This window comes from Rhineura floridana, chromosome 1 (genome assembly GCF_030035675.1).
Source record: "Rhineura floridana isolate rRhiFlo1 chromosome 1, rRhiFlo1.hap2, whole genome shotgun sequence".
Classification (NCBI taxonomy): domain Eukaryota; kingdom Metazoa; phylum Chordata; class Lepidosauria; order Squamata; family Rhineuridae; genus Rhineura; species Rhineura floridana.
This window is the reverse complement of record NC_084480.1, coordinates 309,485,901-309,511,659: the sequence shown is the minus strand read 5'-3', so window position 1 is coordinate 309,511,659 and position 25,759 is coordinate 309,485,901. Positions and strand designations below refer to the sequence as shown.

The window sequence follows — 25,759 nt, the reverse complement described above, 5'->3', positions numbered from 1 at the left end:
GATGAAGGGTAGAACCAGCAGATGTATGGAAAGGAAGAAGGAGAGAGAAACAGAAGGGAAGGGAAGAGAAGAAGCTGAGGGAGGCAGAATGCAAGACTCGGCAGGGGAACTGGGAAGAGGGAGCCAGATCCGGAGTGTCAGGTAGGGGAAAGGAAGGTGTGTGAGCAGGAGGAAGGAAAGGCAGTGGTAGAGTGTGTGTGTGTGTGTACACGTGTGTAGTGGTGCTATTATTATTATTATTATTATTATTATTATTATTATTATTATTATTATTATTATTATTATGGTTTATTTCTATGCCGCCGTTTGGACAAAAGGCCCTCAAGGCTGCTTACAAAAAATAAACACAAATACAGAATACACAACAAGAAAAACGGTACAATTTACAAAAATTAGATAACAAAGTATTAACACTATTAAAGCAGCAGTAACAACTTTCATTGACAATACAGTAACAGGCAACAGCCATTGGGTGGAGGAGAGGAGGGAGGCCAAGAAGCTGCACGTGTGCACATTCACATGAACAGAAACACACACTGGTGGGTGAGGATGCGGCACACCTGGAAGGGCAGCATTTCCTTGTGGCCACCCCTTGTATTACAGTAGGGCCCCACTTTTTGGGCTCCCGCTTTTTGGCGTTCTGCTAATACGACGGTGCCAGTGGGGCAATCAGCTGTAGCGGGGGGAGCTCCATCCGCACGCTCCAGCTGACAGCCATAAGCTGGAATACAGTAGGGCCCCACTTTCCGGCAGTTTTCGCTTTTCGATGGGGGCCTGGAACATAACCTACCGTATGAGTGGGGCCCTACTGTATTTATTATTTATGTATTATTATTTATTAACTTTGTATCTTGCCCTTCCTCCCAAGAGGAGCCCATGGCAGCAAACAAGTGATAAAATAAAAAATACCTCTAAACAAAACATCTCAATTTTCAAACATCTTTAAAACATCTTGTATCTCTACCTAGTGCTGGTCTCTCTCTAGTGCTGGTCATCGACCGTAATAATAAATGATTGATTGTATCTCTCCTTGTCAGAGGCTGGAGACAAACAACAGGGGCAGGCCATATACTTTGTGTCCTCCTCACGAGCTCTCAGAGGCCATTTTTGAATTGAGAACACTGAACTAGATGGACCTAAATGGCTCTTACTTTCTGAAACACACACATCAGGTTGTGGCACATTGCGTACTTTTGAGCTATAGACAGAGGCCTGGCATGACTCTTGACTGGAACTAGGGAACCCCATATCACTCACAGAGTTGTGAACTGTAGTACTGCTGTGTCTTGTTACTAGTTTGGGTGCCCTGCTGTTTTTCATCTCTCACAGTCACCATCAGGGAGAGGGTGATGGAACATGGGTAGTTGGCAGTTTCCTGCAGCCACCATTTACCTGAGCTGAAATTATAATACCATTTTAAAAAAAATGATGGGTTTGAAATATTAATATTTCGTTATCACAATACTTGACTGTATGGCACATCAAGCTCTCTTGCCTTTAAATCTGTACTCCATTCCAAATGAAAACTGAGATATCTTACGAGCATGTGTGCGAATCAAACTAAGTGTCCAAAGACTGAGGGTCTCTATGAGTCCATGCTCAGAAGCTGATTGCTTTAAACCTTTATTCTTGAATGGAAGTGCAACATTTTTAATCTGCATGCGCCACAGAGAGAGAGAGAGGGCAGGAGAGAGAGAGACTCCCATAGTATCCGTTGCTTGAGTCTAGGGAACCCATATTACAGTTGCCCAGCAGCTTTGTGAGAACACATTTGCATGTGACACCGTCAGCCAGCTTAGACCCCCCTTTCCAAAAAGTGTTATTTCCCCCCAGGGCATTTGACAACGATGCTTGTAATTTGCAGTATAATTTTGATTTGAGCCTACAGGAGTTCACACATCACCTGTTGAAATTAATTTGTAATGTGACATTTGAACTTATATTGACTCTCAGTTTAAAACATGAACATTCAGATTTGGAAACTGAGGTAGCCTTGCTGTTCTTTCTTGGGATTTTATATTTGGGAGAAGGCCTCGTGCATGCTTGTGCTGAAATTTAAATATAGATTTTGTTGTTGTTGTTTTAAAAAATAGCATTCAGATATTGGTCCTGTACAAGGTCGTGTGAAAATCCCTGCAGTTGCCTGACCAGGGCTGAAACTTAGACCTAGTCACTGTGGCCTGGGTGTGCGGTATGTGGTGTCCACTTGTCCAGGACTTAGAACAAATGACCCACATAACACTAAGCCACTTCTGTCATCACTGCACACGTGCAGGTGTTACAGAAGAATTCCCCCCCCTCCTTTTTTAATGTTGTGAAAATGACTACCATCCTAGCAGGGAAGTGATAGTAAAGAGAGTAACATTTACAACAAAACAAAAACCAAATGCTTCAGCAAGGAGCAAGTTTAAAGTGTGCCATTTAAGGGACCAACACATGTGCTGGAGATTCACCTGGGAGCCTCTCCAATTAAGAATGCACGGCACACGGCAGAGGAACCAATTAGGGACCCTGAATAGGAAATCTTGATGGCTGGAACAGTCTTGCTGAAAATGCTGTTGAACATACTGATTCATATATGTCATTGACGGCCACTTTCCTCATCAGTAGAGATGTGAACATCCCATAAATGCCATCTAAATACAGATGTGGCATAGCATTAAATTACTGAGCTCATGATGCTCTGCGATTTAAATCCATAGATCTGGATACAGGAGGTCAGTTTATTGGTTTGCCAAATCAAAGTGCCAGCTGTTCAAACTGATTGCTTAATGTTCCTTAGTGAGGGAGAGCTAGAGTGTCTATTCATCTCAATCAGGCTGTGGCAAAAAAAAAGCATTCTGAAAAAAAAAGTTTGTTTTAGTCGTTCTAAGTTGAATAGGTTTGATGTTCACCCCCAGACAGCTTGTAAATAGAGATGGGATGTAAAGGAGAAGGCAGGAAGTCCAGTTTGGGAGAAACAAAGTGTTCATTTCAGAGAGACCTGGCAACATGTGCATCAATAGGCTGACACTGGGTGTCTCTGTCAGCCCAGTGATCAGGCTGGCTTATAGCAGGATTGGCAGAAGAACTCAACTCATTGCTGATTCTCATCGATTTGGCACCCATTGGCAAGTGCATATTGTCCAGATCTTACTTATCACATTCCTCCTTGCTCCCCCCAACCAAAACACTTCTGTGTCATCACAATCTGGAGACATCCTGGGCTCTTCCCATTGCTGATCTTTCTGCATGTAAATTCAGACTAAGTTGACTTTCATCCAGCCTCTTCATGGCGATGACATCACTAACCTACTCGTGAAGCAGTTTAGTTACCCAGAGGTCTTCTCTTCTCTAGACTCTTAAAGCATTAACTATGCTGGACATGATACTCTGGAGCAACTGGAAGATGTGGGCCAAGGTTCTTTTCCCAGCCCCACACATCCTTGCTATGCTGTCAAACTGATAGCTTGCTTATGAACAAGCTGTCCTGGGGAAAGAGCAGGAAGCTGCCTTGCCAAAGTGAAATAAAGCCTTTGTAGGCCGGATACAGTTGGTAGGTCATTAGCTGCCGACCCACTGATCTGATGGACTGCCTGTAGGGTGTAGGTGTCCTGTCTCTGAGATGCTTCTTTGCTTTTCTAATTGTTTTTGGTTTTGAAATGAGGAAATGACTGCATCTTTTCAAAGTATAATCCCCCAGTTTAGACAGTGAAAAATCTAATCGGCTGCTTTCCTCTGTACTTAACGTTTGTATGTTTTCTCTCCTTTTGCACACACTTATTTGGACTTTCACTGCATTGCTTGTTATTTTGGCAACCTCTTCACAAATTCCAGTAAACTTTATTTGATTATTAATTTAATTTGCAAGTCCCTTCTCCTAACAGGCTTGTTCCATGTGTTAAATTAAACCATTGTTATTTGCAAAGCTGGTAGACTTTGTGTTTTGACCTGGACAAGTGTGGCATAGTGGTTAGAGTGTTGGACTACAACCTGGGAGTCGAGGTTTCGAATCCCCACATAGCCATGAAGCTCACTGGGTGACCTTGGGCCAGTCAGTGCCTCTCAGCCTCAGAGGAAGGTAATGGTAAACTACCTCTGAATACTGCTTACCATGAAAACCCCATTCATAGTGTCGCCATAAGTCAGAATCGACTTGAAGGCAGTCCATTTCCATTTTTCAGTCTTCAGTTTTACTCCATCCCTTCATACATAGGATATGTATCCAATCATACATAGGATAGTGGCAATCATACATAGGAATCACACATACGTCCAATCGTACATAGGATAGTGGCAGGATTCAGCCATCTACCCACTCCCAGATCCATTTTCCCAATCCCATTAGTGGCTCATCATTAAAATGAATGCTTTTTTCTATTAATCAAAAGAACTGCTACTACAATCAATGAGATAATTGATTTTTAATTCATTGGATTTATTATTATTTCCCCTCATTTTAACTTGCTGACCAATACTTGACTTTCAAAAATAATGAAGATTGATTTTAGAACACATTTAGTGACTAATAAATAGAGGCGCAAGGAGATGGACACGAGAGGAGGATCAAGTGTGTGATGCTGACACATTCCGTGTTCTCCCAAACCCTTGAATGAGTTGTAACAACTGGGCTTAGCCCTGTTCTCTGAACACAGTGGAATAGTACTGCACTGAATATTACTGTGCTTGCTCAGGCCTTGAAAACTTTACCCTTTCCCATTTTATGCTTAGAAGCATAAGAGCATGTGAGTTACTTTGCTGGATCAGGACAAAGGGGTATCTCACCCAGCACTCTGTTGCCAGCAGTAGCAAATTGGATGCCCCTGGAAAACCTAAAGGCAGAGCCAGATGGGGCTGGCTGTCCCTTTGTTTGTCTCCAGCATCTGGTAATCAGAGGTCAGCTGCCTGCGAACCTGCAGTTCTGTTTTAAGCGATCATGGGTATAAGACACAGAGCCCATTCGGATGTAAGCAAACTCTAGAAGAGGATGTCAGGAGAGCAGGTTGGAAGCTGGCAAGTCCAACAGAGCCAATTCACATGTTAGTCAGCAACAACCTCAGGTTGGTATATGCTGAATGGCGAGCCACAATGAGTGCAATTCACTTGTTTTCAAACAGTTTGCCACAGTTAAATATCATAATGGTTAGAAAGTCCCTTAATGCCTTTGGCAAATAACCCAAATGCTGGTCCTATTGATAAAAGGAAGGGTTTATGCTGCAGAGTGAAAACAATCACTCCAAATGGGATAGACGTTTGGATGGTATCTGGTAACTAGTTTTCTGTTCTGGCCTCAGTGTAACCATCTTCTGGCTTTATGTTAATGGGTTAGTCACATGGGGGAAGGGCAATGAGGAAAAGTGTGCTAGCTTCCTCCCCCCCCCCCGGTACTCATTTTTGTTGTCTTCCATACATTGAAAGGAACTTGTCTGTAGTAGGGAGCCTCTTGTACAGATGGAGGATCTCCACACAGTTTGGAACCAGAGGAAATCAGGGTTCTAAAATGCATGGGGGAGCCCATGAGTACAAAAGGCTCTCCATGACGTCACCTTCCTTGTGTTAGAGGGTGGCGAGAATGGCAGTGGGATGGAGGGTAGGAGTGGGGCAGAGCTAGTACATTGGTTCCTGCTGCCCTGCCCACCCTCCCATATGATAACTTCCTCCTAATTCCTGAAGAGGGCTTGTATTGTATTGTAGTTCTCACATCTGGTCAGCTGCTTTTGGTCGCAGAGGCAGCATAGCTCCCTAGATTCCTCTCTAAAATGCATGGCTCAACACCTGCAGTACCAGATCAAAGCAAAGTCCCCAAAATAAGGAATGGCGGCAGCAGCATTTTTTAAGCAGTAATGGAGTCACCCCTTTCTCAGATTTCAAAAATTTACCTTTGGACTATAGTCTTTGGGAGTAGACAGGCTCTTGTGGTACACTTCCATTGATTAAGCTCCTGGGGAAGAACTATACCAGATGAATGGGATTTTGTAAAGACAAAGATTAACACAATTTTGAAAGGTCAAACAAGAGGGGGGTCTACACTGCCATCTGTGAGAAATCCTCCATTTATTCTGATGTTTGAAACGGAATACAGTCCAGTAGATCTCGTTGTAACAATTTGAAGTGCCCAGAGAAACTGTTGCTATTGTTGCACAATATTGGCTAGCACTTAATGCCTGCATATATGTTTATTTCACATATAGGTGTGTCTTGCTATTTCATAAATGATTTTTTTTTACCCAGTTTTCATGGTTTTGGGGATTGCTGTGATGTTGATGCTTTCCAAGATCTATGGTGCCAGATACTGTCTCAAATCATGGCAGGGACTTGACATCCAACCGTGGCATGGCTGCTGTGGGCCACTTTTCACTGTGGTTGCCCTCTGGCCTTCCATCACATAGATACCCAGCACCCCTGTTTCTATTCACAGTATCGCTCACACACTCCCAACGGTAGTGAAGTTCTTTAGTGTTACCTGTGTAAATTTCCCAGGTTTGCAAACAACCTCACCATGTCAACTCAGATGTGGTGGAGGTCACCATTCAATGAGATTGGTCATAGTGTTGACTTTGATCCTGCCCTGGCACTCCTTTCTATTCTTAGGGAGGGGGCTGACAAGTTGTGACTGTATAAGGATCTGGTACTTAAATTGTTGGTTGCTGTGCGCCTGGAAATAGCTTGTAACTGGAAAGATTTACAAAACATTTCTATGCACAGATGGTATCTGAGAGTTTAGCAATTAGCCCTGGATGAAAAACTAACTCAGCAATGCCGATGGGTGAGAGGGGAAAAATACACTTAGACAAATTTGCACAAGTTTGGTATCCACTTGTTACATATAGTACTGTGGGTAAAGACAGATGTGTGACCGCCTGCTTCTCAGCAACACAGTTTGCTTATCTGTTGTGGTCTGTCTGTCTGTCTGTCTATCGATCGATCTATCGATCTATCGATCTATCTATCTATCTATCTATCTATCTATCTATCTATCTATCTATCTATCTATCTATCTATCTATCTATCTATCTATCTATCTATCTATCTATCTATCTATCTATCTATCTATCAAAAGATGTGGCACTGTAGCCCCCTAACTCCTGGACCACAGCCTTTGCCTGTAAATATTTTCTTCCTGTTTCTTGATTTTGGCATTAGCCCCCCCCCCGGCCCCATACTGAAGTGCACAAGGGACAGTAGCGAAAGTTTTGCAAGCTGGTTTCCTTTTCCAAAAAAGATTGTAACACCTCAGGAGCCTGTTGATGGTGTAAGAGAAGAATCTGCACGATCCTCCTTTTATGTTCTTTTCGATGTTTGCTCTTTAGGTAATGATTCTGACGTTGACCTTGACAGGAGGGAAGATGAGCGAGAAAAAACGCCAAAGAGGCAAAGGCTCCAGAGAACCGAGAAGAGCCTTTCAGCAAAAGAAGCAGACCAGATTTCGGGAGCTAAGAATCCTATTATAAGTGTAGTTTTGACAGCCCATGAAGCTATTCCAGGTAACTGTTAACTGTTCATTCGTAGAAGCAGAACGTTTTTATATCAGAAAGACATTAGAATAATGAGCCCAATCCCTGGGGCTGATGGGAGTTGTAGTTTAAAAAAGTAACTTTTCCAAGCTCTGGATTCACATGGTGGTGATGAAATGCCCTGTGCTACCATTTTACTACAGTAAATTTGTTATTACTAGTTAATATACATTTGCCATTTATGAAGGAGTCGGAGTTGGAGTCGGTACATTTCTACCGACTCCGACTCCACCCAAAATTGCTCCCGACTCCGACTCCACGACTCCAACTCCGACTCCACAGCCCTGTTTTCAACAGCAAAAAAGGTGGATTTTAAATTATCAATTTAAATGAAAGTTCCTGTTGATACTTCTTCATATATTTCCTAACCAATGGAGCAGTTCTGACCACTCAATCACGTTAATTCCAACTAAATATGTTATTACTTACCCTGTTGTTTCATTCTTACAACCTTGCCATGCATCTAGTATATTTATTTATTTATTTATTTATTTATTTATTGTACTTATATACCGCCCCATAGCCGAAGCTCTCGGGGCGGTTTACAGTAACTAATCTAGTTGTCATACTGTTGAGTATGAAGGTAGGCAGAGCCCGTGTAGGGAACACCTGAACTAAGTCCAATTCCTTTGGATTCCTAGGAACCCTCCTAACATGATTAAAAATAAAAAAATGTTCCTTTTGGGTTAACACTGGCTTGCACTATCTGCAAGAGTTCTGATCAGTCCCGAAAAAGAAAAATAACAAACACAATTTAGAGGGTAGAGAAGAGGGAAGAGAGGCAAGAAGGGTCTAGCTAAAGTTGAAACATCTGACTCCCGCAGAGCTCCATGGGGTTTTTCATTTCATTCATTTATTTAATAATTATTAAATTTACATCCCACCCTTCCTCCAAAGGAGCCAAGAGTAGCAAACATGTCAATAATAAAATAATACAGTTAAGGCCTCTAAGAAGAGCTAAAAACAACCTTCCAAAACAGATTAAAAACTCCTAAAAGCAATCACCTACTCTCAAAAACTAATAACTTCAGGGTTGCCAGGGACAGGTCCTTCAGCCATCAAAGGCCTGGATAAATAGGATTGTTTTAATTTCCCCCCCTAAAAGTTAAACATGAGGGAGACTGACGCTCCTCACCAGCTAGCTAGCAATCATAAGACGGTAGTGATGGTTGTTGCTGCTGTTGTTTCCTGCATTTGTTTGTTGCTTTATTAAAAAAAACAACCCTCAAAGTGACTTTGCTAAATGATAAAATACAAGTGGTAAGATCAATGAAAAGCCAAATGCAAAAGAAAAGAGTAACGTCCAAAAAGAAATTTCCTAAAGTGCCAATCCAACAATACAATGAAAAGGGCAAATCCTACCCTACAACACTAAAAAATTAGCGTTGCAGCAGAGGCTACGATCATATATAAGTATGATCTCAAAAATATAACTACTAAAAACCTGGGTAAATAAAAATGTCTTGGCCTGTTGTCTAAAAGCCTAAAAAGATCTTGCGAGGCATGATTCCCTGGTATTAGAGTGCTTTGAAAATGATGGGCCAGCAGAGCATGCTCTTGGTCTACATCAGGATAGGCACCAGTGCTTTCCCAAGGAATGCAAATTTCAGCAATCCGGTTACTGGGGAAAGGGTGCCTCTAGATTAATGCCCAGAATTAATTTAATAAGAGTGTCTGCTTGCCTTAGATGTGAAAAAAGCTATGCGAACCAGCTAGGCATGTATGTATATGATCCATTAGGCATATCAATCACTAAAGGGAAATTCCCTGTACAACAGCCACAGTAGGGAAGATATTTGATAGGAAGCACTGGGGCTTCCCTAAATGCTTTTATTGAGCTACTCTGACTTGAAATAGCACTGTGCTTGTTGCACAAAGCAAAGTGACAAATGTGCACTTGGTCTCAAGGCATGTGCAGAGATCTGGTTGAATCGAGTTTCTTGGTAACAGTGACTGATAGGGCTGAAACACGTTCCGATAGTTACTAGCTGAATAGATCAGTTTAGTTTCATCAGCTGAAAACGAAATGCATGTGTTTTTAGGTAGAGTGTAAATATTCATATTTGAGAAATGATCAAATTGGTTCTTCATTTTCATGGAAAATACTCGTTTAACCCAGTGTATCTGACAGAATGAATTGATTCAGTTTAGAGATTGCCTACATGCCTACTTGTACAAATGCGTCCATGCACACACACGTTTCTGATTTTCATGTGCAGCCCCATGGTAACACCTCATTTCAATCCTGAAGCAAGCGTAGTCTTAAATCTTGGCCAGAAGGTCTTTTGGGAAATAGAAGGGACAAAGGCCAGTGTCTCAAGCCGTTGTTCGGATGTTAAACATTCCCATCACAGTAGAAGCTGCAGACTTTTGCAAGCTTGGCCTGTATTTGAAGAATGAGTACCTACAGATCATTGCCTGTCTTATCTCTGTGTCTCACTCCCATTGACTTCTCTGATGCTAGAGATTCTTACCACCTTTTTCATTTCATAACCCAATAAAGACATTGCTTAAATAACTTCATTTTTGTAGAGTATTTCACCAGATGGAAAAAAAAGAGGCTTATTTCATGTGTTTGCAGCTGGTATATATAAAATAAACCTATGTATCAAATCCCCCATCCCATTTTGACTACAGTAGATCATCTGTAAGTTGAATAGATATGCGGGTTCACATTAAACTACGAGATTTTTATCATGCCTTAGCACTCAGTGGCAACCTTTCGTCTGAGCTGAACGCATTTCACAAATGCCCCTTTCTTCTTCAGATGTTCCATAATAAAATTCTCACCAAAGATGCTCTTTAAGCTTTTTATCATTTGGAAGAACAGAAGGAGGAAAGAGAGAGTATTAGTAGACTCTCTTTTCCAGGGTATTGAGAAGGGTAGCCTACACAGACAAGCATCTCTGTCTGTCTGTCTGTTCGTCTCTTTTTTTAAAGTGAGATGCTTGCAAAACTTTCATATTAGTTGCTTAATCCACTTGCTTTTCAGTGACACTTAGAGTCAGGTTGAGATGCATTCTTCATCTTTTTGGCATGAGACTTCGGCCAAATTCTTTTCAGCAAACCTGACTAAATTTCCAGTGCGGAGAGGTCAAACACACTAACAGAGAAATCCTATACTCTCGGTGTGCCTGGACTAGAGATAGGCCATTGCTATGCGGGCAGAACAATTCCTGTGTACAATATGCATTTAGCCAGGGAGGGGAGGACAAAAAACCCACACACAGAAAACATGAAGAACAGATAGTCCCACAGCACCCCTGGAAACACCACCAAGACCCACCAATCTGGGACTGGTGATGGCACCCACAGGCCACCCATATACAAAGGGAGCCATTAAACCCACAATGACAAGGATACACCCTCCCACAAATCAATATAAGCTACACACATACACACCAGAGTTTCCTTTCGGAATAGCAGAGAGAAAAATAGTTATTTTCTGATGAGTGGGCATAAATGTACAAGGTTTCTACATTTGATTTGGTAGCCCAACTGTTCAGAAAAAAATTTCATTGCACAACTTGGGGTCCAGTGTGCTAGGGAAGTATGCTAAGATATATCTCAATCTAACTTCGTGTTTTAGTGATGACCGGTGGTTTTTAGCAAATAAGTTTGACTGACTGATGTACAAACCACACAGACAACATGCAAGACCATGTCAGAGAGCCCCCTGCTACCCTCTCTTCAGCCCGAGTGGCACATCCCTGCTACTGCCAGCCCCCAGGCATCTCTGTAGGCCAGGGGCTCAGATCCCTTGTGCTCATCACAAGCACTGTTTTATGAGGAAAGAGAAGTCATCCAACATAGCTCCCTGGGCAGAAGTGCTGGGCAGAGTATTCCTACTGCTCCTTGGGAGAAGAGTTTGAAATCCACCCTGGAAAGCAATCATGCTTTTTACAAGCAGTCAAGTGGAGGGACTAGGACACGCAACAAGGGGAGTCACAGTGATGGCAGCAGCCTCCAGTGAATCTCTGAGGCCCCAACTGCATTATACATTTAAATTATTACTATATAACTTGAAACAGCCATGGCTCCCCCCCCCCCAAAGAATCCTGAGAACTATAATTTGTGAAAGGTGCTGAGAGTTGTTGGAACACCCCCTATTACCCTCACAGAGCTACAATTCTCAGAGTAATTTAACAATCAATCCCCCGTCACCCCTGACTGTTAGCCATGCTGGCTGGGACAGATGGGACTTGGAATCCAACAAAAACTGGCGGAGTGGATCAGGTTGGGGAAGGGTTTCAACCTATGGTGTGTATGCATCCAAAATCTCATGGTACATTTTTTTAAAAATATTAAATTGTGTGTGTTTATTTTGCTTGTAGGAGCTACAAAAATAGTTCCAGTTGAGGCTGCTTCTCCAGAAACTGAACAGCCAACCAATCCAGAGACAGCGGCGTCTGACTCCTCTCAGAGAAGGGGCTATCAGGAATATGCCATTCAACAAACCCCTTATGAACAACCAATGAAATCCAGCAGGTGATTTCCATTTTTAAAATATGTCCTGTTCCATTCCATGCGGAAATTTTATGTAACCTAAAACAACTGGGCTACTTCAGGAGGAAGGGCGGGATGTATATTTAATTAATAATAAAAAAACTATCTGGAACCAAACAGCTGAAGTTAAGCTTCCAGAAAGATTATTCTTTGGGGTATTGTTGACTCCTTTATAAAGTGCAAATGTATTTCTAAAAATGCATCCAATGAAATTTTCCTCGTATACTTGGTAGGGTTAACAAGGCACAACTTTTCAGGTGATTAGCATGATTGAGGTGGCACAAGGACAGTATCTGATAATGTAGCCTGCAGGTAGAGGACAAGGAGGAAAAAGGAGGGAGGGAGGGAACACAAGGCCAGAGGGGAATGCAGTGAGCTAAAGTGAGCAAGTCAGCTGCCACCATCAGGCCACATGCAGGATGTTCAGCACAGACCTCCCTGACCCAGATGGATCTTACAGGACTCTCAGCCAGTCAGAGTGGGGAGCCAATCAAGGGTGAGGACATCTCTGAGTGTAGCCCCTTGCTTGGGCCTCTATATTGCCTGTGTCAGGGGTGGGGAACTGGATTCAGCTGGTGGGCAGGAACCCTCTCCTCCCCCCAGCCAGGCCAAGCCTGACAGGTGGACTGGGCCACCCACTTGTCAACTGTGTGATGACACAGTGACATCAGATGACCCTTTTTTGCCTACGCAGTTTGAAATCAAACCTTAGAGGCCAAGGCACAGTGCTATGCCAGCCCCAGCCATTAGCTGATCATTTGGGGCTTGCAAAGTGCCGTGCATGGGGCTTTGCAGGTCCCACTATTTGGCAGATCCTCTTTCGTCTCAGCTGCATCTTTACCTGCCTCACACCAGACATATATAATTTCAGGTGTAGGACAAGCGGGCATGGCTTGGCCAAAAAATCCCAAGGACCTAATTTGGCTTGGTGGCCAGATAAGAACATAAGAGCCTGCTGGATCAGGCTAAGGGCCCATCTAGTCCAGCATCTTGTTCTCACAGTGGCCAACCAGATGCCCCAACGGGAAGCCCAGAAGCAAAACCTGAGTACAGCAGCTCTCTCCCCACTGGTGATTCCTAGCAACTGGTATTCAGACGCATATTACTTCCAACCCCATAGCCATCATAGCTAGTAGCCATTGAAAGCCTTATTCTCCATTGTTGTTGTTGTGTGTCTCCAAGTCGACTATGACTTATGGCGACCCTATGAATCAGCGACCTCCAAGAGCATCTGTCATGAACCACCCTGTTCAGATCTTGTAAGTTCAGGTCTGTGGCTTCCTTTATGGAATCAACCCATCTCTTGTTTGGCTTCCTCTTTTTCTACTCCCTTCTCTTTTTCCCAGCATTATTGTCTTTTCTAGTGAATCCTGTCTTCTCATGATGTGTCCAAAGCATGATAACCTCAGTTTCATAAATTTAGCTTCTAGCGATAGTTCTGGTTTAATTTGTTCTAACACCCAATTATTTGTCATTTTCACAGTCCATGGTATCTGCAAAGCTCTCCTCCAACACCACATTTCAACTGATTTTCCTCTTATCCGCCTTTTTCACTGTCCAACTTTTACATCCACACATAGAGATCGGAAATACCATGGTCTGGATGATCCTGACGTTAGTGTTCAGTGATACATCTTTGCATTCTCCATGAATATGTCTAATTCTCTCTTAAAGCCATCCAAGTTGGTGGCCATCACTGCCACTTGTGGAAGCGAATTCCACAGTTTAACTAAGTACTGTGTGAAGTACTTCCTTTTGTCTGTCCTGAATTCTCCAACTTTCAGCTTCATTAGATGTCCATGAATTCTCGTCTTCTGAGAGAGGGAGAAAAACTTTTCTCTATCTACTTTCTCCATGCCATGGATAATTTTCTATGATGTCACCTCTCACTTGCCTTTTCTCTAAACTGAAAAGCCCCCAATGCTGCAATCTGTTCTCCGCTTCTGGTCTATGAACATCTCTTCCACTTCAGCCCCTTTTCCATTCTCATAGTCTAACCTGGTAGAGAGATTTATTGAAAATGTGACCCTTCCTCTCCACTGGTGACCAGTAACTGTATTTGAGGAACATTGGTATTATATACACCCTGCGATCACATGCTCAGAAGTGAACACACATTTTCAAGATACAGATGCTGAGATTGTCAAGAGTCCATTTAATATCCCCAAGTTAAAAAATAAACATTGAGCTCATACTAAAAGTGGCTGACTGTCCTCTTGTTATCTAACTAGGCAGTTACTGAGGAGCAGCAAAAGAATCCTTTTTTAACAATTTCTTCTTTGGAATTGGTAAAGTACCAGGTGAGGAATCAAGTAGAAAAGGGGGGGGGAAATGTTAGCTCCCTTTTCTCACTCATGGGACGCATGGCTCAGCAGCGATGGGAAGAGTGGGCATCCCCTCATCCCAGATCAACCTTATCTTGCAGGTTGGCTGTTGATTGCCTTAATGGTGTAAATGATTTATGTCTTGATTCTGTTTCTCCTTAGGTTAGGTGCAACTCAGTTAAAAATTTTTACCTGTGAATACTGCAACAAGGTGTTCAAATTTAAGCACTCTCTTCAGGCCCACTTGAGGATCCACACCAATGAGAAGCCTTACAAGTGCTCGTACTGCAGCTACGCCAGCGCCATCAAAGCCAACCTGAACGTCCACCTGCGGAAGCACACGGGGGAGAAGTTTGGTTGTGACCACTGCCCATTCACCTGCTTAAGCAAAGGCCACCTCAAGGTCCACGTGGAGAGAGTCCATAAGAAAATCAAGCAGCATTGCCGCTTCTGCAAGAAGAAATACTCAGATGTCAAGAACCTGATCAAGCATATCAAGGAAGCTCACGACTTGCAAGACAAAAAAGTGAAGGACGTCTTTGACGAGCTCCGCTTGATGACCCGGGAAGGTAAGAGGCAGCTGTTGTATGACTGTCACATCTGCGAACGCAAATTCAAAAATGAACTGGATCGTGACAGGCATATGTTTGTCCATGGGGATGAGAGGCCCTTTGCTTGCGAGCTGTGCGGCCACGGAGCCACCAAGTACCAAGCGCTTGAGCTTCATGTCCGAAAACACCCATTTGTGTACGTTTGCAGTGAATGTTCAAAGAAATTTGTCAGCTCCGTCAGACTCCGCTCACATATCAAAGAAGCGCATCGAGACTTGCAGGAGACTTCGGTTTTTGATAGTTCCATCAATCAGAGCTTTTGCCTGCTGGAACCAGGAGGAGACATCCAACTAGAAGCCCTTGGAGAGGAGTTGTCACAGACTGCTACTGAACTTTCGCTTTTAAACTCTAAGGCACTCTGCATACTAAAGAAGCCTATTGACACAGGTGAATTGACTGCAACAGAGGGAAGCCATAATAATAACCCTGGTGGCAATTTGGAAACTTCCACTACCCCTCCTTTAGAATTTGATAGCTCTCCAGTTTCAAGTGCAACAGATCTACCGAGCCAGCCATTGGCAGAATTAGTAACCCCAGATGTGTGCCCAGTTAGCGCTTCAGATGAGTTTCTACAGAAAAATGCTGCTTTTGGTTCAGATGAGATAAAGGCCGTTCCTGGAAAGGACGTCTCTCATGACCATTCAATAAATGTGAAATGTGATGCCATGCAGCTTTCAGAAGATAGCAGCTCCACTGTAAACCAGAGCCTTCAAGTTCCACAGTGTACTCCTGACCCTGAAGAAAATGGCCAAACCCTCGGTCTCAAACCTCAGGAAGAGAACAAGGCGGCCACTGAAAAGGCAGGCTCTCCTACCCCACATTCCCATCTAGAATCTAATACAGAGTTTCGTGAGAATTCAGATCCTTGCATGCTGCCTTCGGATAATCGGACTGGAGCTGCAGCCTTCATGCAGATTTTGGATAGTTTGCAAAAACGACAAATGAACACCGCCTTGTGTGAGAAGATCAAGAAAGTCTATGGGGACTTGGAATGTGAATATTGTGGTAAGGAGTATGCAAAATCTGGAGGGAAACAGATATACATGGGGATCCAGGCTTAGTACTCCCTGGAGTATACAGTTAAGCGGAAAGCTTTGGTCAGCATTGGTGAGGGAGTTCCCCCCCAGCTTTCTGCAAATAAAGGGAAAAAAACTTTAGTTCTGTATTAATAGTTTGATCAATAAAATCAAGGCTCATTTTCTTAATCTCGCGAGTGGTCTGGAGGTGAAGTGGAGTGGAGTGTTGCTTTCCAGCAAAGATAACTGTGCCTGTTTGTCTAGAATAAAACAAAATGCAGCTACAAAAGGCAGGTAGGAAAGCAGCAGCTCTGATGAGAGCAATGATGCTAAAGAGAGCCTTGCAGAGCCCCAAAACAGGAGCTAGAACAGGTGAGTGCAAGAATGATGATCAGGGGCTGTAAACTGCATACCTGGAAGCCTGTAGCCAGGGCTGGCACCAAAGGGCGGCCAGTTCGGGCCCTGGCCAAGGGCCCCTGCAGCACAGAAGGGCCCCTCCTTAAGGTGTGGGGGTAGTGCTCCCCTTCCACAATCCTTGGCAGGGTCGACTCCCAACCCTGCTGCAGATCGCAGAGATGGATTTCCCAGCCCCCACCCCTACAGACCAAGCAGACCTGCCTGCCTGCTCCACCTACCTCTCATAGCTGCCATCAGCCAAGATGGCAGCAGAGGCTTCTCTAGGGCTGATGCCCCTACTGCCACCTTGATTAATGGCAGGCATGTGCGCACATGGAGCGTAGCGCACATGCATGCCATCAGCGAAGATGTCAGCGGGGGTATCAGCCCCTTAGAGAAGCCTCTGCTGCTATTTTAGTTGATGGCAGTGACCTTTGCACCCAGTGCGCAGGGCATTCACAGAAAGAGAAGTAGTGTGGTTCCACGTGGTCAGTAGGGGGGTGATGGGAGCAGGGGACCCGGGGCAGGCTGGCACCCAAGGGCCCAGTCACGCCTGGTGTTGGCCCTGCCTGTAGCATGAACAAGAATTTTACAGGAAGGGATGTCTGCAGCAGAATGGGGAAGAACCAACTGTGATGGGAAGGGCTGGAGCAAGATAAAAAGCCAGTAAAGGTATTAGGGCCCAACTTTTTCCACCTCAGCTCCTGACAAATCTGGGCTTTGAATCCACTCTCTGCCTCCCTATGCAATTTGGCATTTTCCCAAGGACTGGCATATGTGGGTCAAGGGCTGTAAGGGAAATGTTACTGGAGTCCGTGAGGGCAAGTAGCCAGGCAGAGAACTGAAACTTTCCCCTCTGGTCCCAAGACCCTTCTTGTATTCACCTGCCCTACATTATGCCAGTGCAGTGGCCTTTCCAGCTCCATTTTGACTAGCAATGAAAAGGAACCCCACCCTGAAACCTGTGGCTTATTTATTTATTACATGTATACCCAGCCTTTCTTTTCATGATAGAAACCCAAGGCAGCTGACATATGGTTCCCAGGCAGTCTCCCATCCAGGCACCGACCAGACCTGACCCAGGGTGCTGGCCCCATGGGCCTTCAGACTATAGCCTGGGACTCCTTTTTGATAGGAGAAGCCAGGATTTGAACCTGGGACATCTGCTTGTGGCAAACAATTTAGGAGGATGGTTGGGAACTTAAGCCCATGGTGAATCTTGAACTTTCTGGGCTCAAGTTCCTAAACAGCTCAAGCTCCTAAACCAGTGAGCCTTGAGAGTTCTAACATGTTTTTGTGGGCTTCTCAGGGGCATCTGGTTGGCCTCTGTGAGAAGAGGATGCTGAACTATATGAGCTTGATCCAACAGGGCTGTTAGGACTTTACACGTTCTAAGCACATGTTCTTCCACTAATCTGTGACTGTATTATTATTCACTAATAGGCAAAAGCCCTTGCAGTTTAAGGATGTACCTATAGTCCACAGATATTTCTATCAAACTTTGAAAAGCAAGGAAATTGGGCAGCTACAGTGAATGCACCAGGGGAGCAGGAGACCTGACCTCCTCTCTGAGATATTGTACTGCCCTACAAATTGGTCAAAATGCAAACACAAATTGTGTTGGTCTTCCACAGTCCAATCCACTTCCTGTGTAGCTTGGAAGAATTTGGTAACATGCCTCTGAGGGAGGGCTGCAGTGGGCAGGGGAGGAGGAATAAGGAAGAGGGGAGGGGAGGAGGAAGGGAGAGGAGAGGGAAAGGAGGGAAAAGGCAGGTCTGATCATTTGCATTCTTATTGAGTTTAGTGGGATTTACTCCTATGCAATCATGGTCAGTATAGGTAAAACTGACCATAGGGAGGAGAAGAGGAGGGGGAAAGGGAAGGAGGGGATTGGAAGGGGATGGGGAGGGAAGGGGCAAGAGGGAGGGGATAGGAGGGAGGAGAAGGGAGGGTGGGTTTGATCATTTGCATACTTTTTGAGTTCTATGGAATTTATTTCTGTGCAATCATGTTTGAAAATTGAAATGGACTGCCTTAAAGTCAATCCTGACTTATGGTGATCCTATGAATAGGGATTTCATGGTAAACGGTATTCAGAAGAGGCTGAGAGGCAGTGACTGGCCCAAGGTCACTCAGTGAGCTTCATGGCTGTGAGGGAATTTGAACCCTGGTCTCCTAGGTTATAGTCCAACACTGACCTAGGAGAGGGGCAGGGAGGGTAGGAGGAGGGAGAGGGGAGGAGATGGGTGGATGGGCAGTGGGCAGAGGAAAAGCCCCTTTCCTTTCCAAAAGGAAAACATTGTGAACAGTATCATTGCTTTTCAGTTCCCCCCCCCACACACACACCTTTTTATTCTACAGCAGGCACATGTAGCCTTCTACCCAAATTTAAACCAAAGCTGTCCCTGGTCACATCCACACCAGACCTTTATTTCACTTTGGACAGTCAGGGCTTCTCCCAAAGAAACCTTGGAAGTGTAGTTAGTGAAGGGTGCTGAGAGTTGCTAGGAGACACCCTGTTCCCCTCACAGACCTTCAATCAGAGTGGCTTACTGCTAAACCAGTCTGGCCGCTGGAGCTCTCTCAGTGGAACAGGAGTCTCCTCTTAGCACCGTTCACAAACTACACTTCCCAGGATTCTTTGGGGGAGGCCATGACTGTCTCAAGTGAAATCAAAGTCTGGTGTGGGTGTGGCCCTCTTATTAGCCAAGCCCAGCAGCTGTGAGGCTTTTAGAACACTGACAGTTGGTTTTTACTAAGCATGCCCAACACTATCATTCAGTTCAATGCAAAATTTCTTAAATTAATTAAAGATCAACCAGGCATTTTTTTTTTACTTTTAAACCACAGAAGATGAAGGTCAGAGTATGGGGCAAGGTCAGTATTAGGATTACAGGTACTCTGTGAACATGGCTGATTTTTAATGGATTCCAACAGATTATGAGAACTCTGACAGAAAAAAGTCCAAAAGGGCTCTGGGTTTTTTTTCTCTCTTTTTAGACTTTGAACTCTCGATTCTCTCTGACTGTTTTGTTTATCGCCATGAAAATTTACAGGGTTGTTAAGCAAGTATTTCTGAGTTCGGGACTGTAGGTTTTGTAAGGTTTTTTTTGAAATGAGCTTATGGGAAGCATCAGAATGGCATGGGGGTATTTTCAATTTAACATTGCGGAATGTGAAAAATCCACACTGGCTATAGTATACAGCCACTCTTGTGGCTGTACAATTTTTTCCCTCCCGCACTTCCTGCTTTTGTTTGCCTATTTTCATACATATCTGCATACTCCTTATCCTTGCCAATGTGACCTATCTAGTGAAAGGCCTCCTCTGCCCCCTTTCCCATTCCCCCAGCTGCAGAACACAGTTTTCCTTCACTCTCCCATATCTTATGATCAACCTAGCTTGCCACTTTTGCACACTTACTCCCGTATTCAGTCCTGAACCAACCAGACCCTGTCCTTGTCTCCTTCCACAGCTGTTATAGCAAAATTCTGTCTCCTTGTGTGTTCTGCCCTAGGCAGTCCTCTAGGTAGGTTCACCAGTTCTGCTAATAAGGCCTCCTGATTTAAATGCTTTCTGAAAATTACATTTCATAGGCACTGCATCCATTAAAAGCAATTCAATTAGTGAAATACCTTTCAGAAGGATTTTTCATCAGGGATGCAATTGGCAAAGGATCACACGTTAATTGTGCCCTGTTGAGGTTGTTCTTTTTTAGGAAATATCAATTAAATCAGTGTCATAGGCAGTGTTCTACCTACATTTACTGGATCAAAAAGAGTTTTAGCATTTCACTTTCTGATTTCTGTATAAAGGTGAAATAGTGGACAGGAAACAGTATTGCTACTTAGGTCTGATGCAGTATTGCTACTTTCCCCCTGCTCAGGTTAGATCCAGGCTCCTGCCAAGTCAGGGGTAGGGGGGCAAGATCCTGGGAGCAAGGGGAGGCCAACAGGGAATATGGCGCTTGGTTTAAAAAAGGTTCCCCATTCCTATATTATAGGTTTCAAGACTTATCATGTGTCCTACTTTGGCCGGCTGTTATTCAAGAGACTTATTTGCAGATCTGGCTTGTTTTGTTGTAGGGGTCCTTCTTTGGCCATACCTTGGTGGTCACACAGCTGGATCCCCACCTGAGACATTTCAGTCACATTCACTGGACAAATCACATTGGCAAGTAGCAAGGATCAGAAAGGGGCTATGCCAATATGCATGAAAAGAGGCATACCCTGCCCGTGGAGCCACAAGAGTGGCTGTATATTGTAGCCAGCATGGATTTTTCACATTCCACAATGTTAAACTGAAAATATCCCCCATGCCATTCTGCTGCTTCCCATAAACTCATTTCAGAACAAAACCTTGCAAAACCACAGTCCTGAACTCAGAAACACTTGCGTAACAACCCTCTGTGTTTTCATGGCAATACACAAAACATACAGAGAGAATTGAGAGTTCAAAGTGCAAAATGAGAAAAAAATCCAGGCCCCTGTTGGACTTTTTTTCTTTTAGTGGTCTCATAATTTGTTGAAATTAATTAAAAATCAGCCATGTTCACAGAGTACCTGTAATCCTGTTATTGACCTTGCCCCATACTCTGACCTTCATCTTCTGCAGTTTAAAAGTTAAAAAAATGCCTGGCTGATTTTTAATTTAAGAAATTTAATATTGGAGTCAATGATAAGTGCGGGCATGCTCAGTAAGAACCAACTGTCAGTGTTCTAAAAGCCAGACTCACAGCTGTTTGGCTTACCTAATCGGGGCCACACCCACACCAGACATTTATTCCACTTTAAACAGTTATGGCTTCCCCCAAAGAATCCTGGGAAGTGTAGTTTGAAGGGTGCTGAGAGTTGTTGAAAGACTCCTGTTCCCCTGACAGAGCTCCAGCGGCCAGTGTGGTTTAACAGTCAGCCCCTCTTCTGGGGATTGTAGCTCTGTGAGGAGAATAGGGCATCTCCAAGCAACTCAGCCCCCCTTCACAAACTACACTTCCCAGGATCCTTTGAGGGAAGCCATGACAAAGTGGAAAAAATGTCTGGTGTGGATGTGGCCAGGAACAACTTTGGTTTAAATTTGAGTGAAAGATTACAAGTGTCTGCTGTAGAATAAAAAGGTGGGGGAACCCCCAAAAATATTGATACTGTTAACTATGTTTTCCTTTTGGAAAGGGAAGGGGCTTTCCCTTTCCAGTGCCCACGCACTAAATCTCCTCCCCTTCCACCCTCCCTCCCCTTCCCCACCACATGCTCAGCGGCAAATGTTACTAAATTCTTCCAAGCTACACAGGAAGTGGATTGGGCTGTGAAAGACCAACCCAAATTGTGTTTGCATTTTGACCAATTTGTAGGGCAGTACAATATCTCAGAGAGGAGGTCAGGTCTCCTGCTCCCCTGGTGCATTCACTATATAAAAAGCAAATTCCTTGCTTTTTAAAGTTTGATAGAAATATCTGTGGGCTATAGGTACGTTCTTTAACCGCAAGGGCTTTTTGCTTATTAGTGAATGTAAGGCTGATACAGTTTAATACTATAAGTAGAGTCCTACTGGATTGTGTCAAAGGCCCACCTAGTCTAGCATCCTGTTCTCACAGTGGCCAGCTAGATGCCTTTGGGAAGTCAGCAAGCAGAATCAGAGTGCAACAGCATTCTCCCCACTTACAGTTCCCAGCAACTGGTATTCATAACAGTGGAATGGTGCCTCTAACAGTGGCCAAATGATCTTGGCTTGCAGCCATTGATAGTCTTGTCTTCCATGAATATGTCTAATCCTCTTTTGAAGCCATCACAAGTTGGTGACAGAACATATGTTCTGGATGTGCGAGGTCCCAAGTGTTCAGGATTCATTGTGGGGTCAAGTTCCTAACCAGCCTCCTGAATTGTTCACCATAAGCAGAAGCTACCATTTTGCTCACCTCTATAACTCTGCTAAATCTGGGTTAAGTAGAGGCAAAAATTATGCCATGACCAGGGTACTCAGCTTCAGCCATTAGACTCATGAACTAGTTTCATGGTGCACCCTGTGTCAAAGCCCCAGGGTTTTGCCACCATTTTGCATTTGAACCATATGCCTCATCACAATATCTTGTTATCTGTCCAGATCATGATTCTCCTGCCCCATTTTACAAAACAGTGACTGCTACCCATGATGGAATATGGTTCTGAATTTCTGTTTCTCCTAACTTCATCTAGCATGTTGTTCATTACACAGTCCTTGGATGGAACCCCCTCTGAATACATTTAATATACTAATTTATGTACTTTAAATTGTTGTTTTCAGGCAAGTTGTTTTGGTACTTGGTGCATTATGACATGCATGTCCGTACTCACACACGAGAGCATCTCTACTACTGTTCTCAGTGCAATTACTCATCCATCACCAAAAACTGTCTTAAACGTCATGTCACCCAGAAGCACAGTAACATTTTGCTGAAATGTCCCACAGAAGACTGTGATTATTCCACCCCGGATAAATACAAACTCCAGGCCCATCTGAAAGTGCACACAGAGTTGGTAAGTCTGAATCCTGGGCATTACTTTTGTTTAAATGGAATCATAGCCATGTTCTGTACAGGGAGAGTGTCAAGCCATGAAAGTGACTCCGTTGTTTCCCATCATATGGTTTGTGCAGGACACATGTACAGTTCTGATGTTTATCTGCTGCCTAAAGTTCTACTTATTATTGCCTTATTTGTGAAGCAGTGTATGTGTTTCTCTGTGGTTGATATCCTCCATGTTGAGGCCTATTTTAGGCATGGGAAAGTCTGAATTTTGATAGGGTAAAGAGTTTTAAATGCGAACACTAGAATATCCTTAAAAGATGATGTCTTGTGGGTAGGGTTATGCATATGCTTTCCTTAAAAGAAAAGGCAAATTCCCCATGGAGGTATCTATATTCTGTACTCTGAGCAATTATGTAGGTGAACTGTGTTTACCCTGGCTTATTTTGCATAATTCTGTTTCTGCTGCTTTGGGGTGGAGACCAAGAAATTTGCAGAGCCTTGGAGCCCTTAATATCCTGTTGAAGTACTGCCTTGACTATACCACCAAGGCATCAAATGTGTACAGCAAGGGCACACTGCTTTCTTTTCGCTCTCAGATCCCTTCCTTTGAAATTCAGACCCCACCATCTTTTGGAAGCTGTGGTGCAGTTATCTGGGGTCGCAGACCCTTTACGTTTTTAGGAGCAGGGTCCCTGCCAGGTCCCTATGTATTAGCCAATCAACATAAAAAGGGAGCATGTTGGCCACTGAGAAGAGTCGTCCTTTCGTGTTGATCGGAGCCAATCAGAGTGAAAGGAAATGAATCAGCCACTGAGAAGACTCTTCTCAGTAGCTAACACACTGCCTCCTCTTTCATGTTGATTGGCTCCTAGAGATGTCTGGACTCATAGACAACATGGAGAGCAAGGGACATGAGGGAAAGTGGAAAAGGGGGCGTGGCTGTGAGAGGGTGTGGTGTGACTATCATGAAGGGACCCTGCACCTCTGAATTTGCCACTACACTACTGTTTGGAAGCATAATATATCCTTCCAGTGTGAATGGGTAAGGTCTGGAGTGAGCTCAGTTTGGGGCTTTTTAAATTCAGTTTTATTTTCTATTTTATTTTTTAATGGACTGTATTTTACATCTTAGTGTGCTTGGGTGTGTGTTTAAAAGCTGAAACCTGTCCAAAAGCCTTGGAAATAGGGCGGGTTAGAAAGCTAACAGTTAAATTGCTTCTTCAGCTAAGGCCCTCATGATTCCACCTTCCCATTAGCTTTGGGAATTTCTGTTTCCACATTTCAGAAGAGCAAGAGGGAATTTTCTCAATATTATTTCTCCTCTGCTTTCAGGGGGTATTTCTACATTTTTCTTAAAAGTATGTGATACACCTAATGTTTTCAGATCTCTTTAATGCTGACAGGAGGAAGGCTGTTGGCCAGTGTCTCACACAGTTAGAGTTTATTTTTTTTTAAATTGGTGAAGAACAGAATAATTCACCTCCTACTCTAACTGCTGTGGTTTCAGAAACTGCGGGATGGCTTTTCAGAAAGCAGTAGGAAACCCAAAAGCTACAGGAAGGAATCCTTCTATAAATACATAATTAGTATTATTTCATTTGAGCTAGAGAAGAATTTTGCAGTAAAATGTGTTTTGCAGAGAAAACCTGTGCTCGTTTTTAGGTCATGTTCTTGACCTCTCTTTGCAGAGTTTGATTTCATACAAGGTGCTAGGCTCCCTGTGTGTATCAGAAAGTTACCCACAGCTTGTATGCAATTTAAAAATCTAGCACATTGACTGAAAATAGCAGGGAAGATTTCTACAACTGCCCTGGGGAAGAGAGAGAGAGAGAGAGATCAAGCCACCAAACATCTGTTGCTGGAAATGGATGCCGCCTCTTTTTTCACACCATATTTTCTCTCTCTCTTGCCTACCCCCAGGCCATGTAAAAAAACAATAATTGTGTTTATGATGGGGTCCATCTCATGTCATTCTGGGCTTTCAAAAAATCTAGTATTTCTTGAAAACTCTTGCAGCAGAGTAATATGGTGATAACCTTTGCTTTTAAGGCCACTTTGTTATCCAATTTCATCCTGCATATGATGATGTACTGTAGATGGCAAATCCCCCTAACAATCTAAATCACAAAAAGCCCTGTGACACCTTAGAGCAGCCTTTCCCGACCTTTGAGTCTTTTGATGTTGCTGGACTACAATTCCCATCATTCCTGACTATTGGTCATGCGGGCTGGGCCTGATAGAAATTGTAGTCCAACAACACCTGGGGACACAAAGGTTGGGAAAGGCTGCCTTAGAGCAGGGATGGAGAAACTGTGGCCCTGCAGGTGTTGGACTACAACTCCCATCATTCCAACCCATGGGGCATGCTGATGGGAACTGAAGTCCTGCAGCATCCAGAGGGCCATAGCTTTCCCACCCTTGCCTTAAAGGCTTACACGTTTTAATGCCATGAGTTTTCTTGGACAAGTGCATTAGCTGCAGCTCTTAATGTAGACATAGGACGCTGCCTTATACTGAGTCAGACCATTGGTCCGTCTTGCTCAGAATCATCTACACTGACCGGCAGCGGCTCTCCAGGATTTCAGGCAGGGTCTCTTCCCCAGCCCTACCTGGAGAAGCTGGGCATTGAACTTGACACTTTCTGCACGCAAAGCAGATGCTCTACCCCTGAGCTACATCCTTTCCCCGTAAACCCTTGTCTACAGAAGTTCATGCCTCTGTGATGTTGTTAAAGGTGCCACGGGACCTCATTGTTTTCACTACATTAAGCTGAACGCACCTGCTCCTCTGGGGAAATTGCTCATAAGCAGCTCATCAACAGATTTCCCTAGTGAACAAGTATGCTCCTCTGCCCATGAGAAGGAAGCATTGCACACAATCTCCTGCCAACCCACCTGCTTTTAACTGGCACAGA

The 25,759-nt window shown here is 43.8% G+C and overlaps 1 protein-coding gene across 7 annotated transcripts in view; it reads left to right on the top strand.

Annotated features, from left to right (window-relative positions):
- The window catches only part of ZFAT (zinc finger and AT-hook domain containing), a 126,159-nt gene that overhangs the window by 21,387 nt on the left and 79,013 nt on the right, over positions 1–25,759 (top strand). For all 7 annotated transcript variants that reach the window (XM_061606964.1, XM_061606978.1, XM_061606953.1 and 4 more), the window contains 4 exons: positions 7,290–7,463; positions 11,828–11,981; positions 14,486–15,939; positions 22,623–22,855. In XM_061606964.1, the coding sequence (XP_061462948.1) occupies positions 7,290–7,463; positions 11,828–11,981; positions 14,486–15,939; positions 22,623–22,855 (2,015 nt within the window). The remainder of the gene's footprint in view (positions 1–7,289; positions 7,464–11,827; positions 11,982–14,485; positions 15,940–22,622; positions 22,856–25,759) is intronic.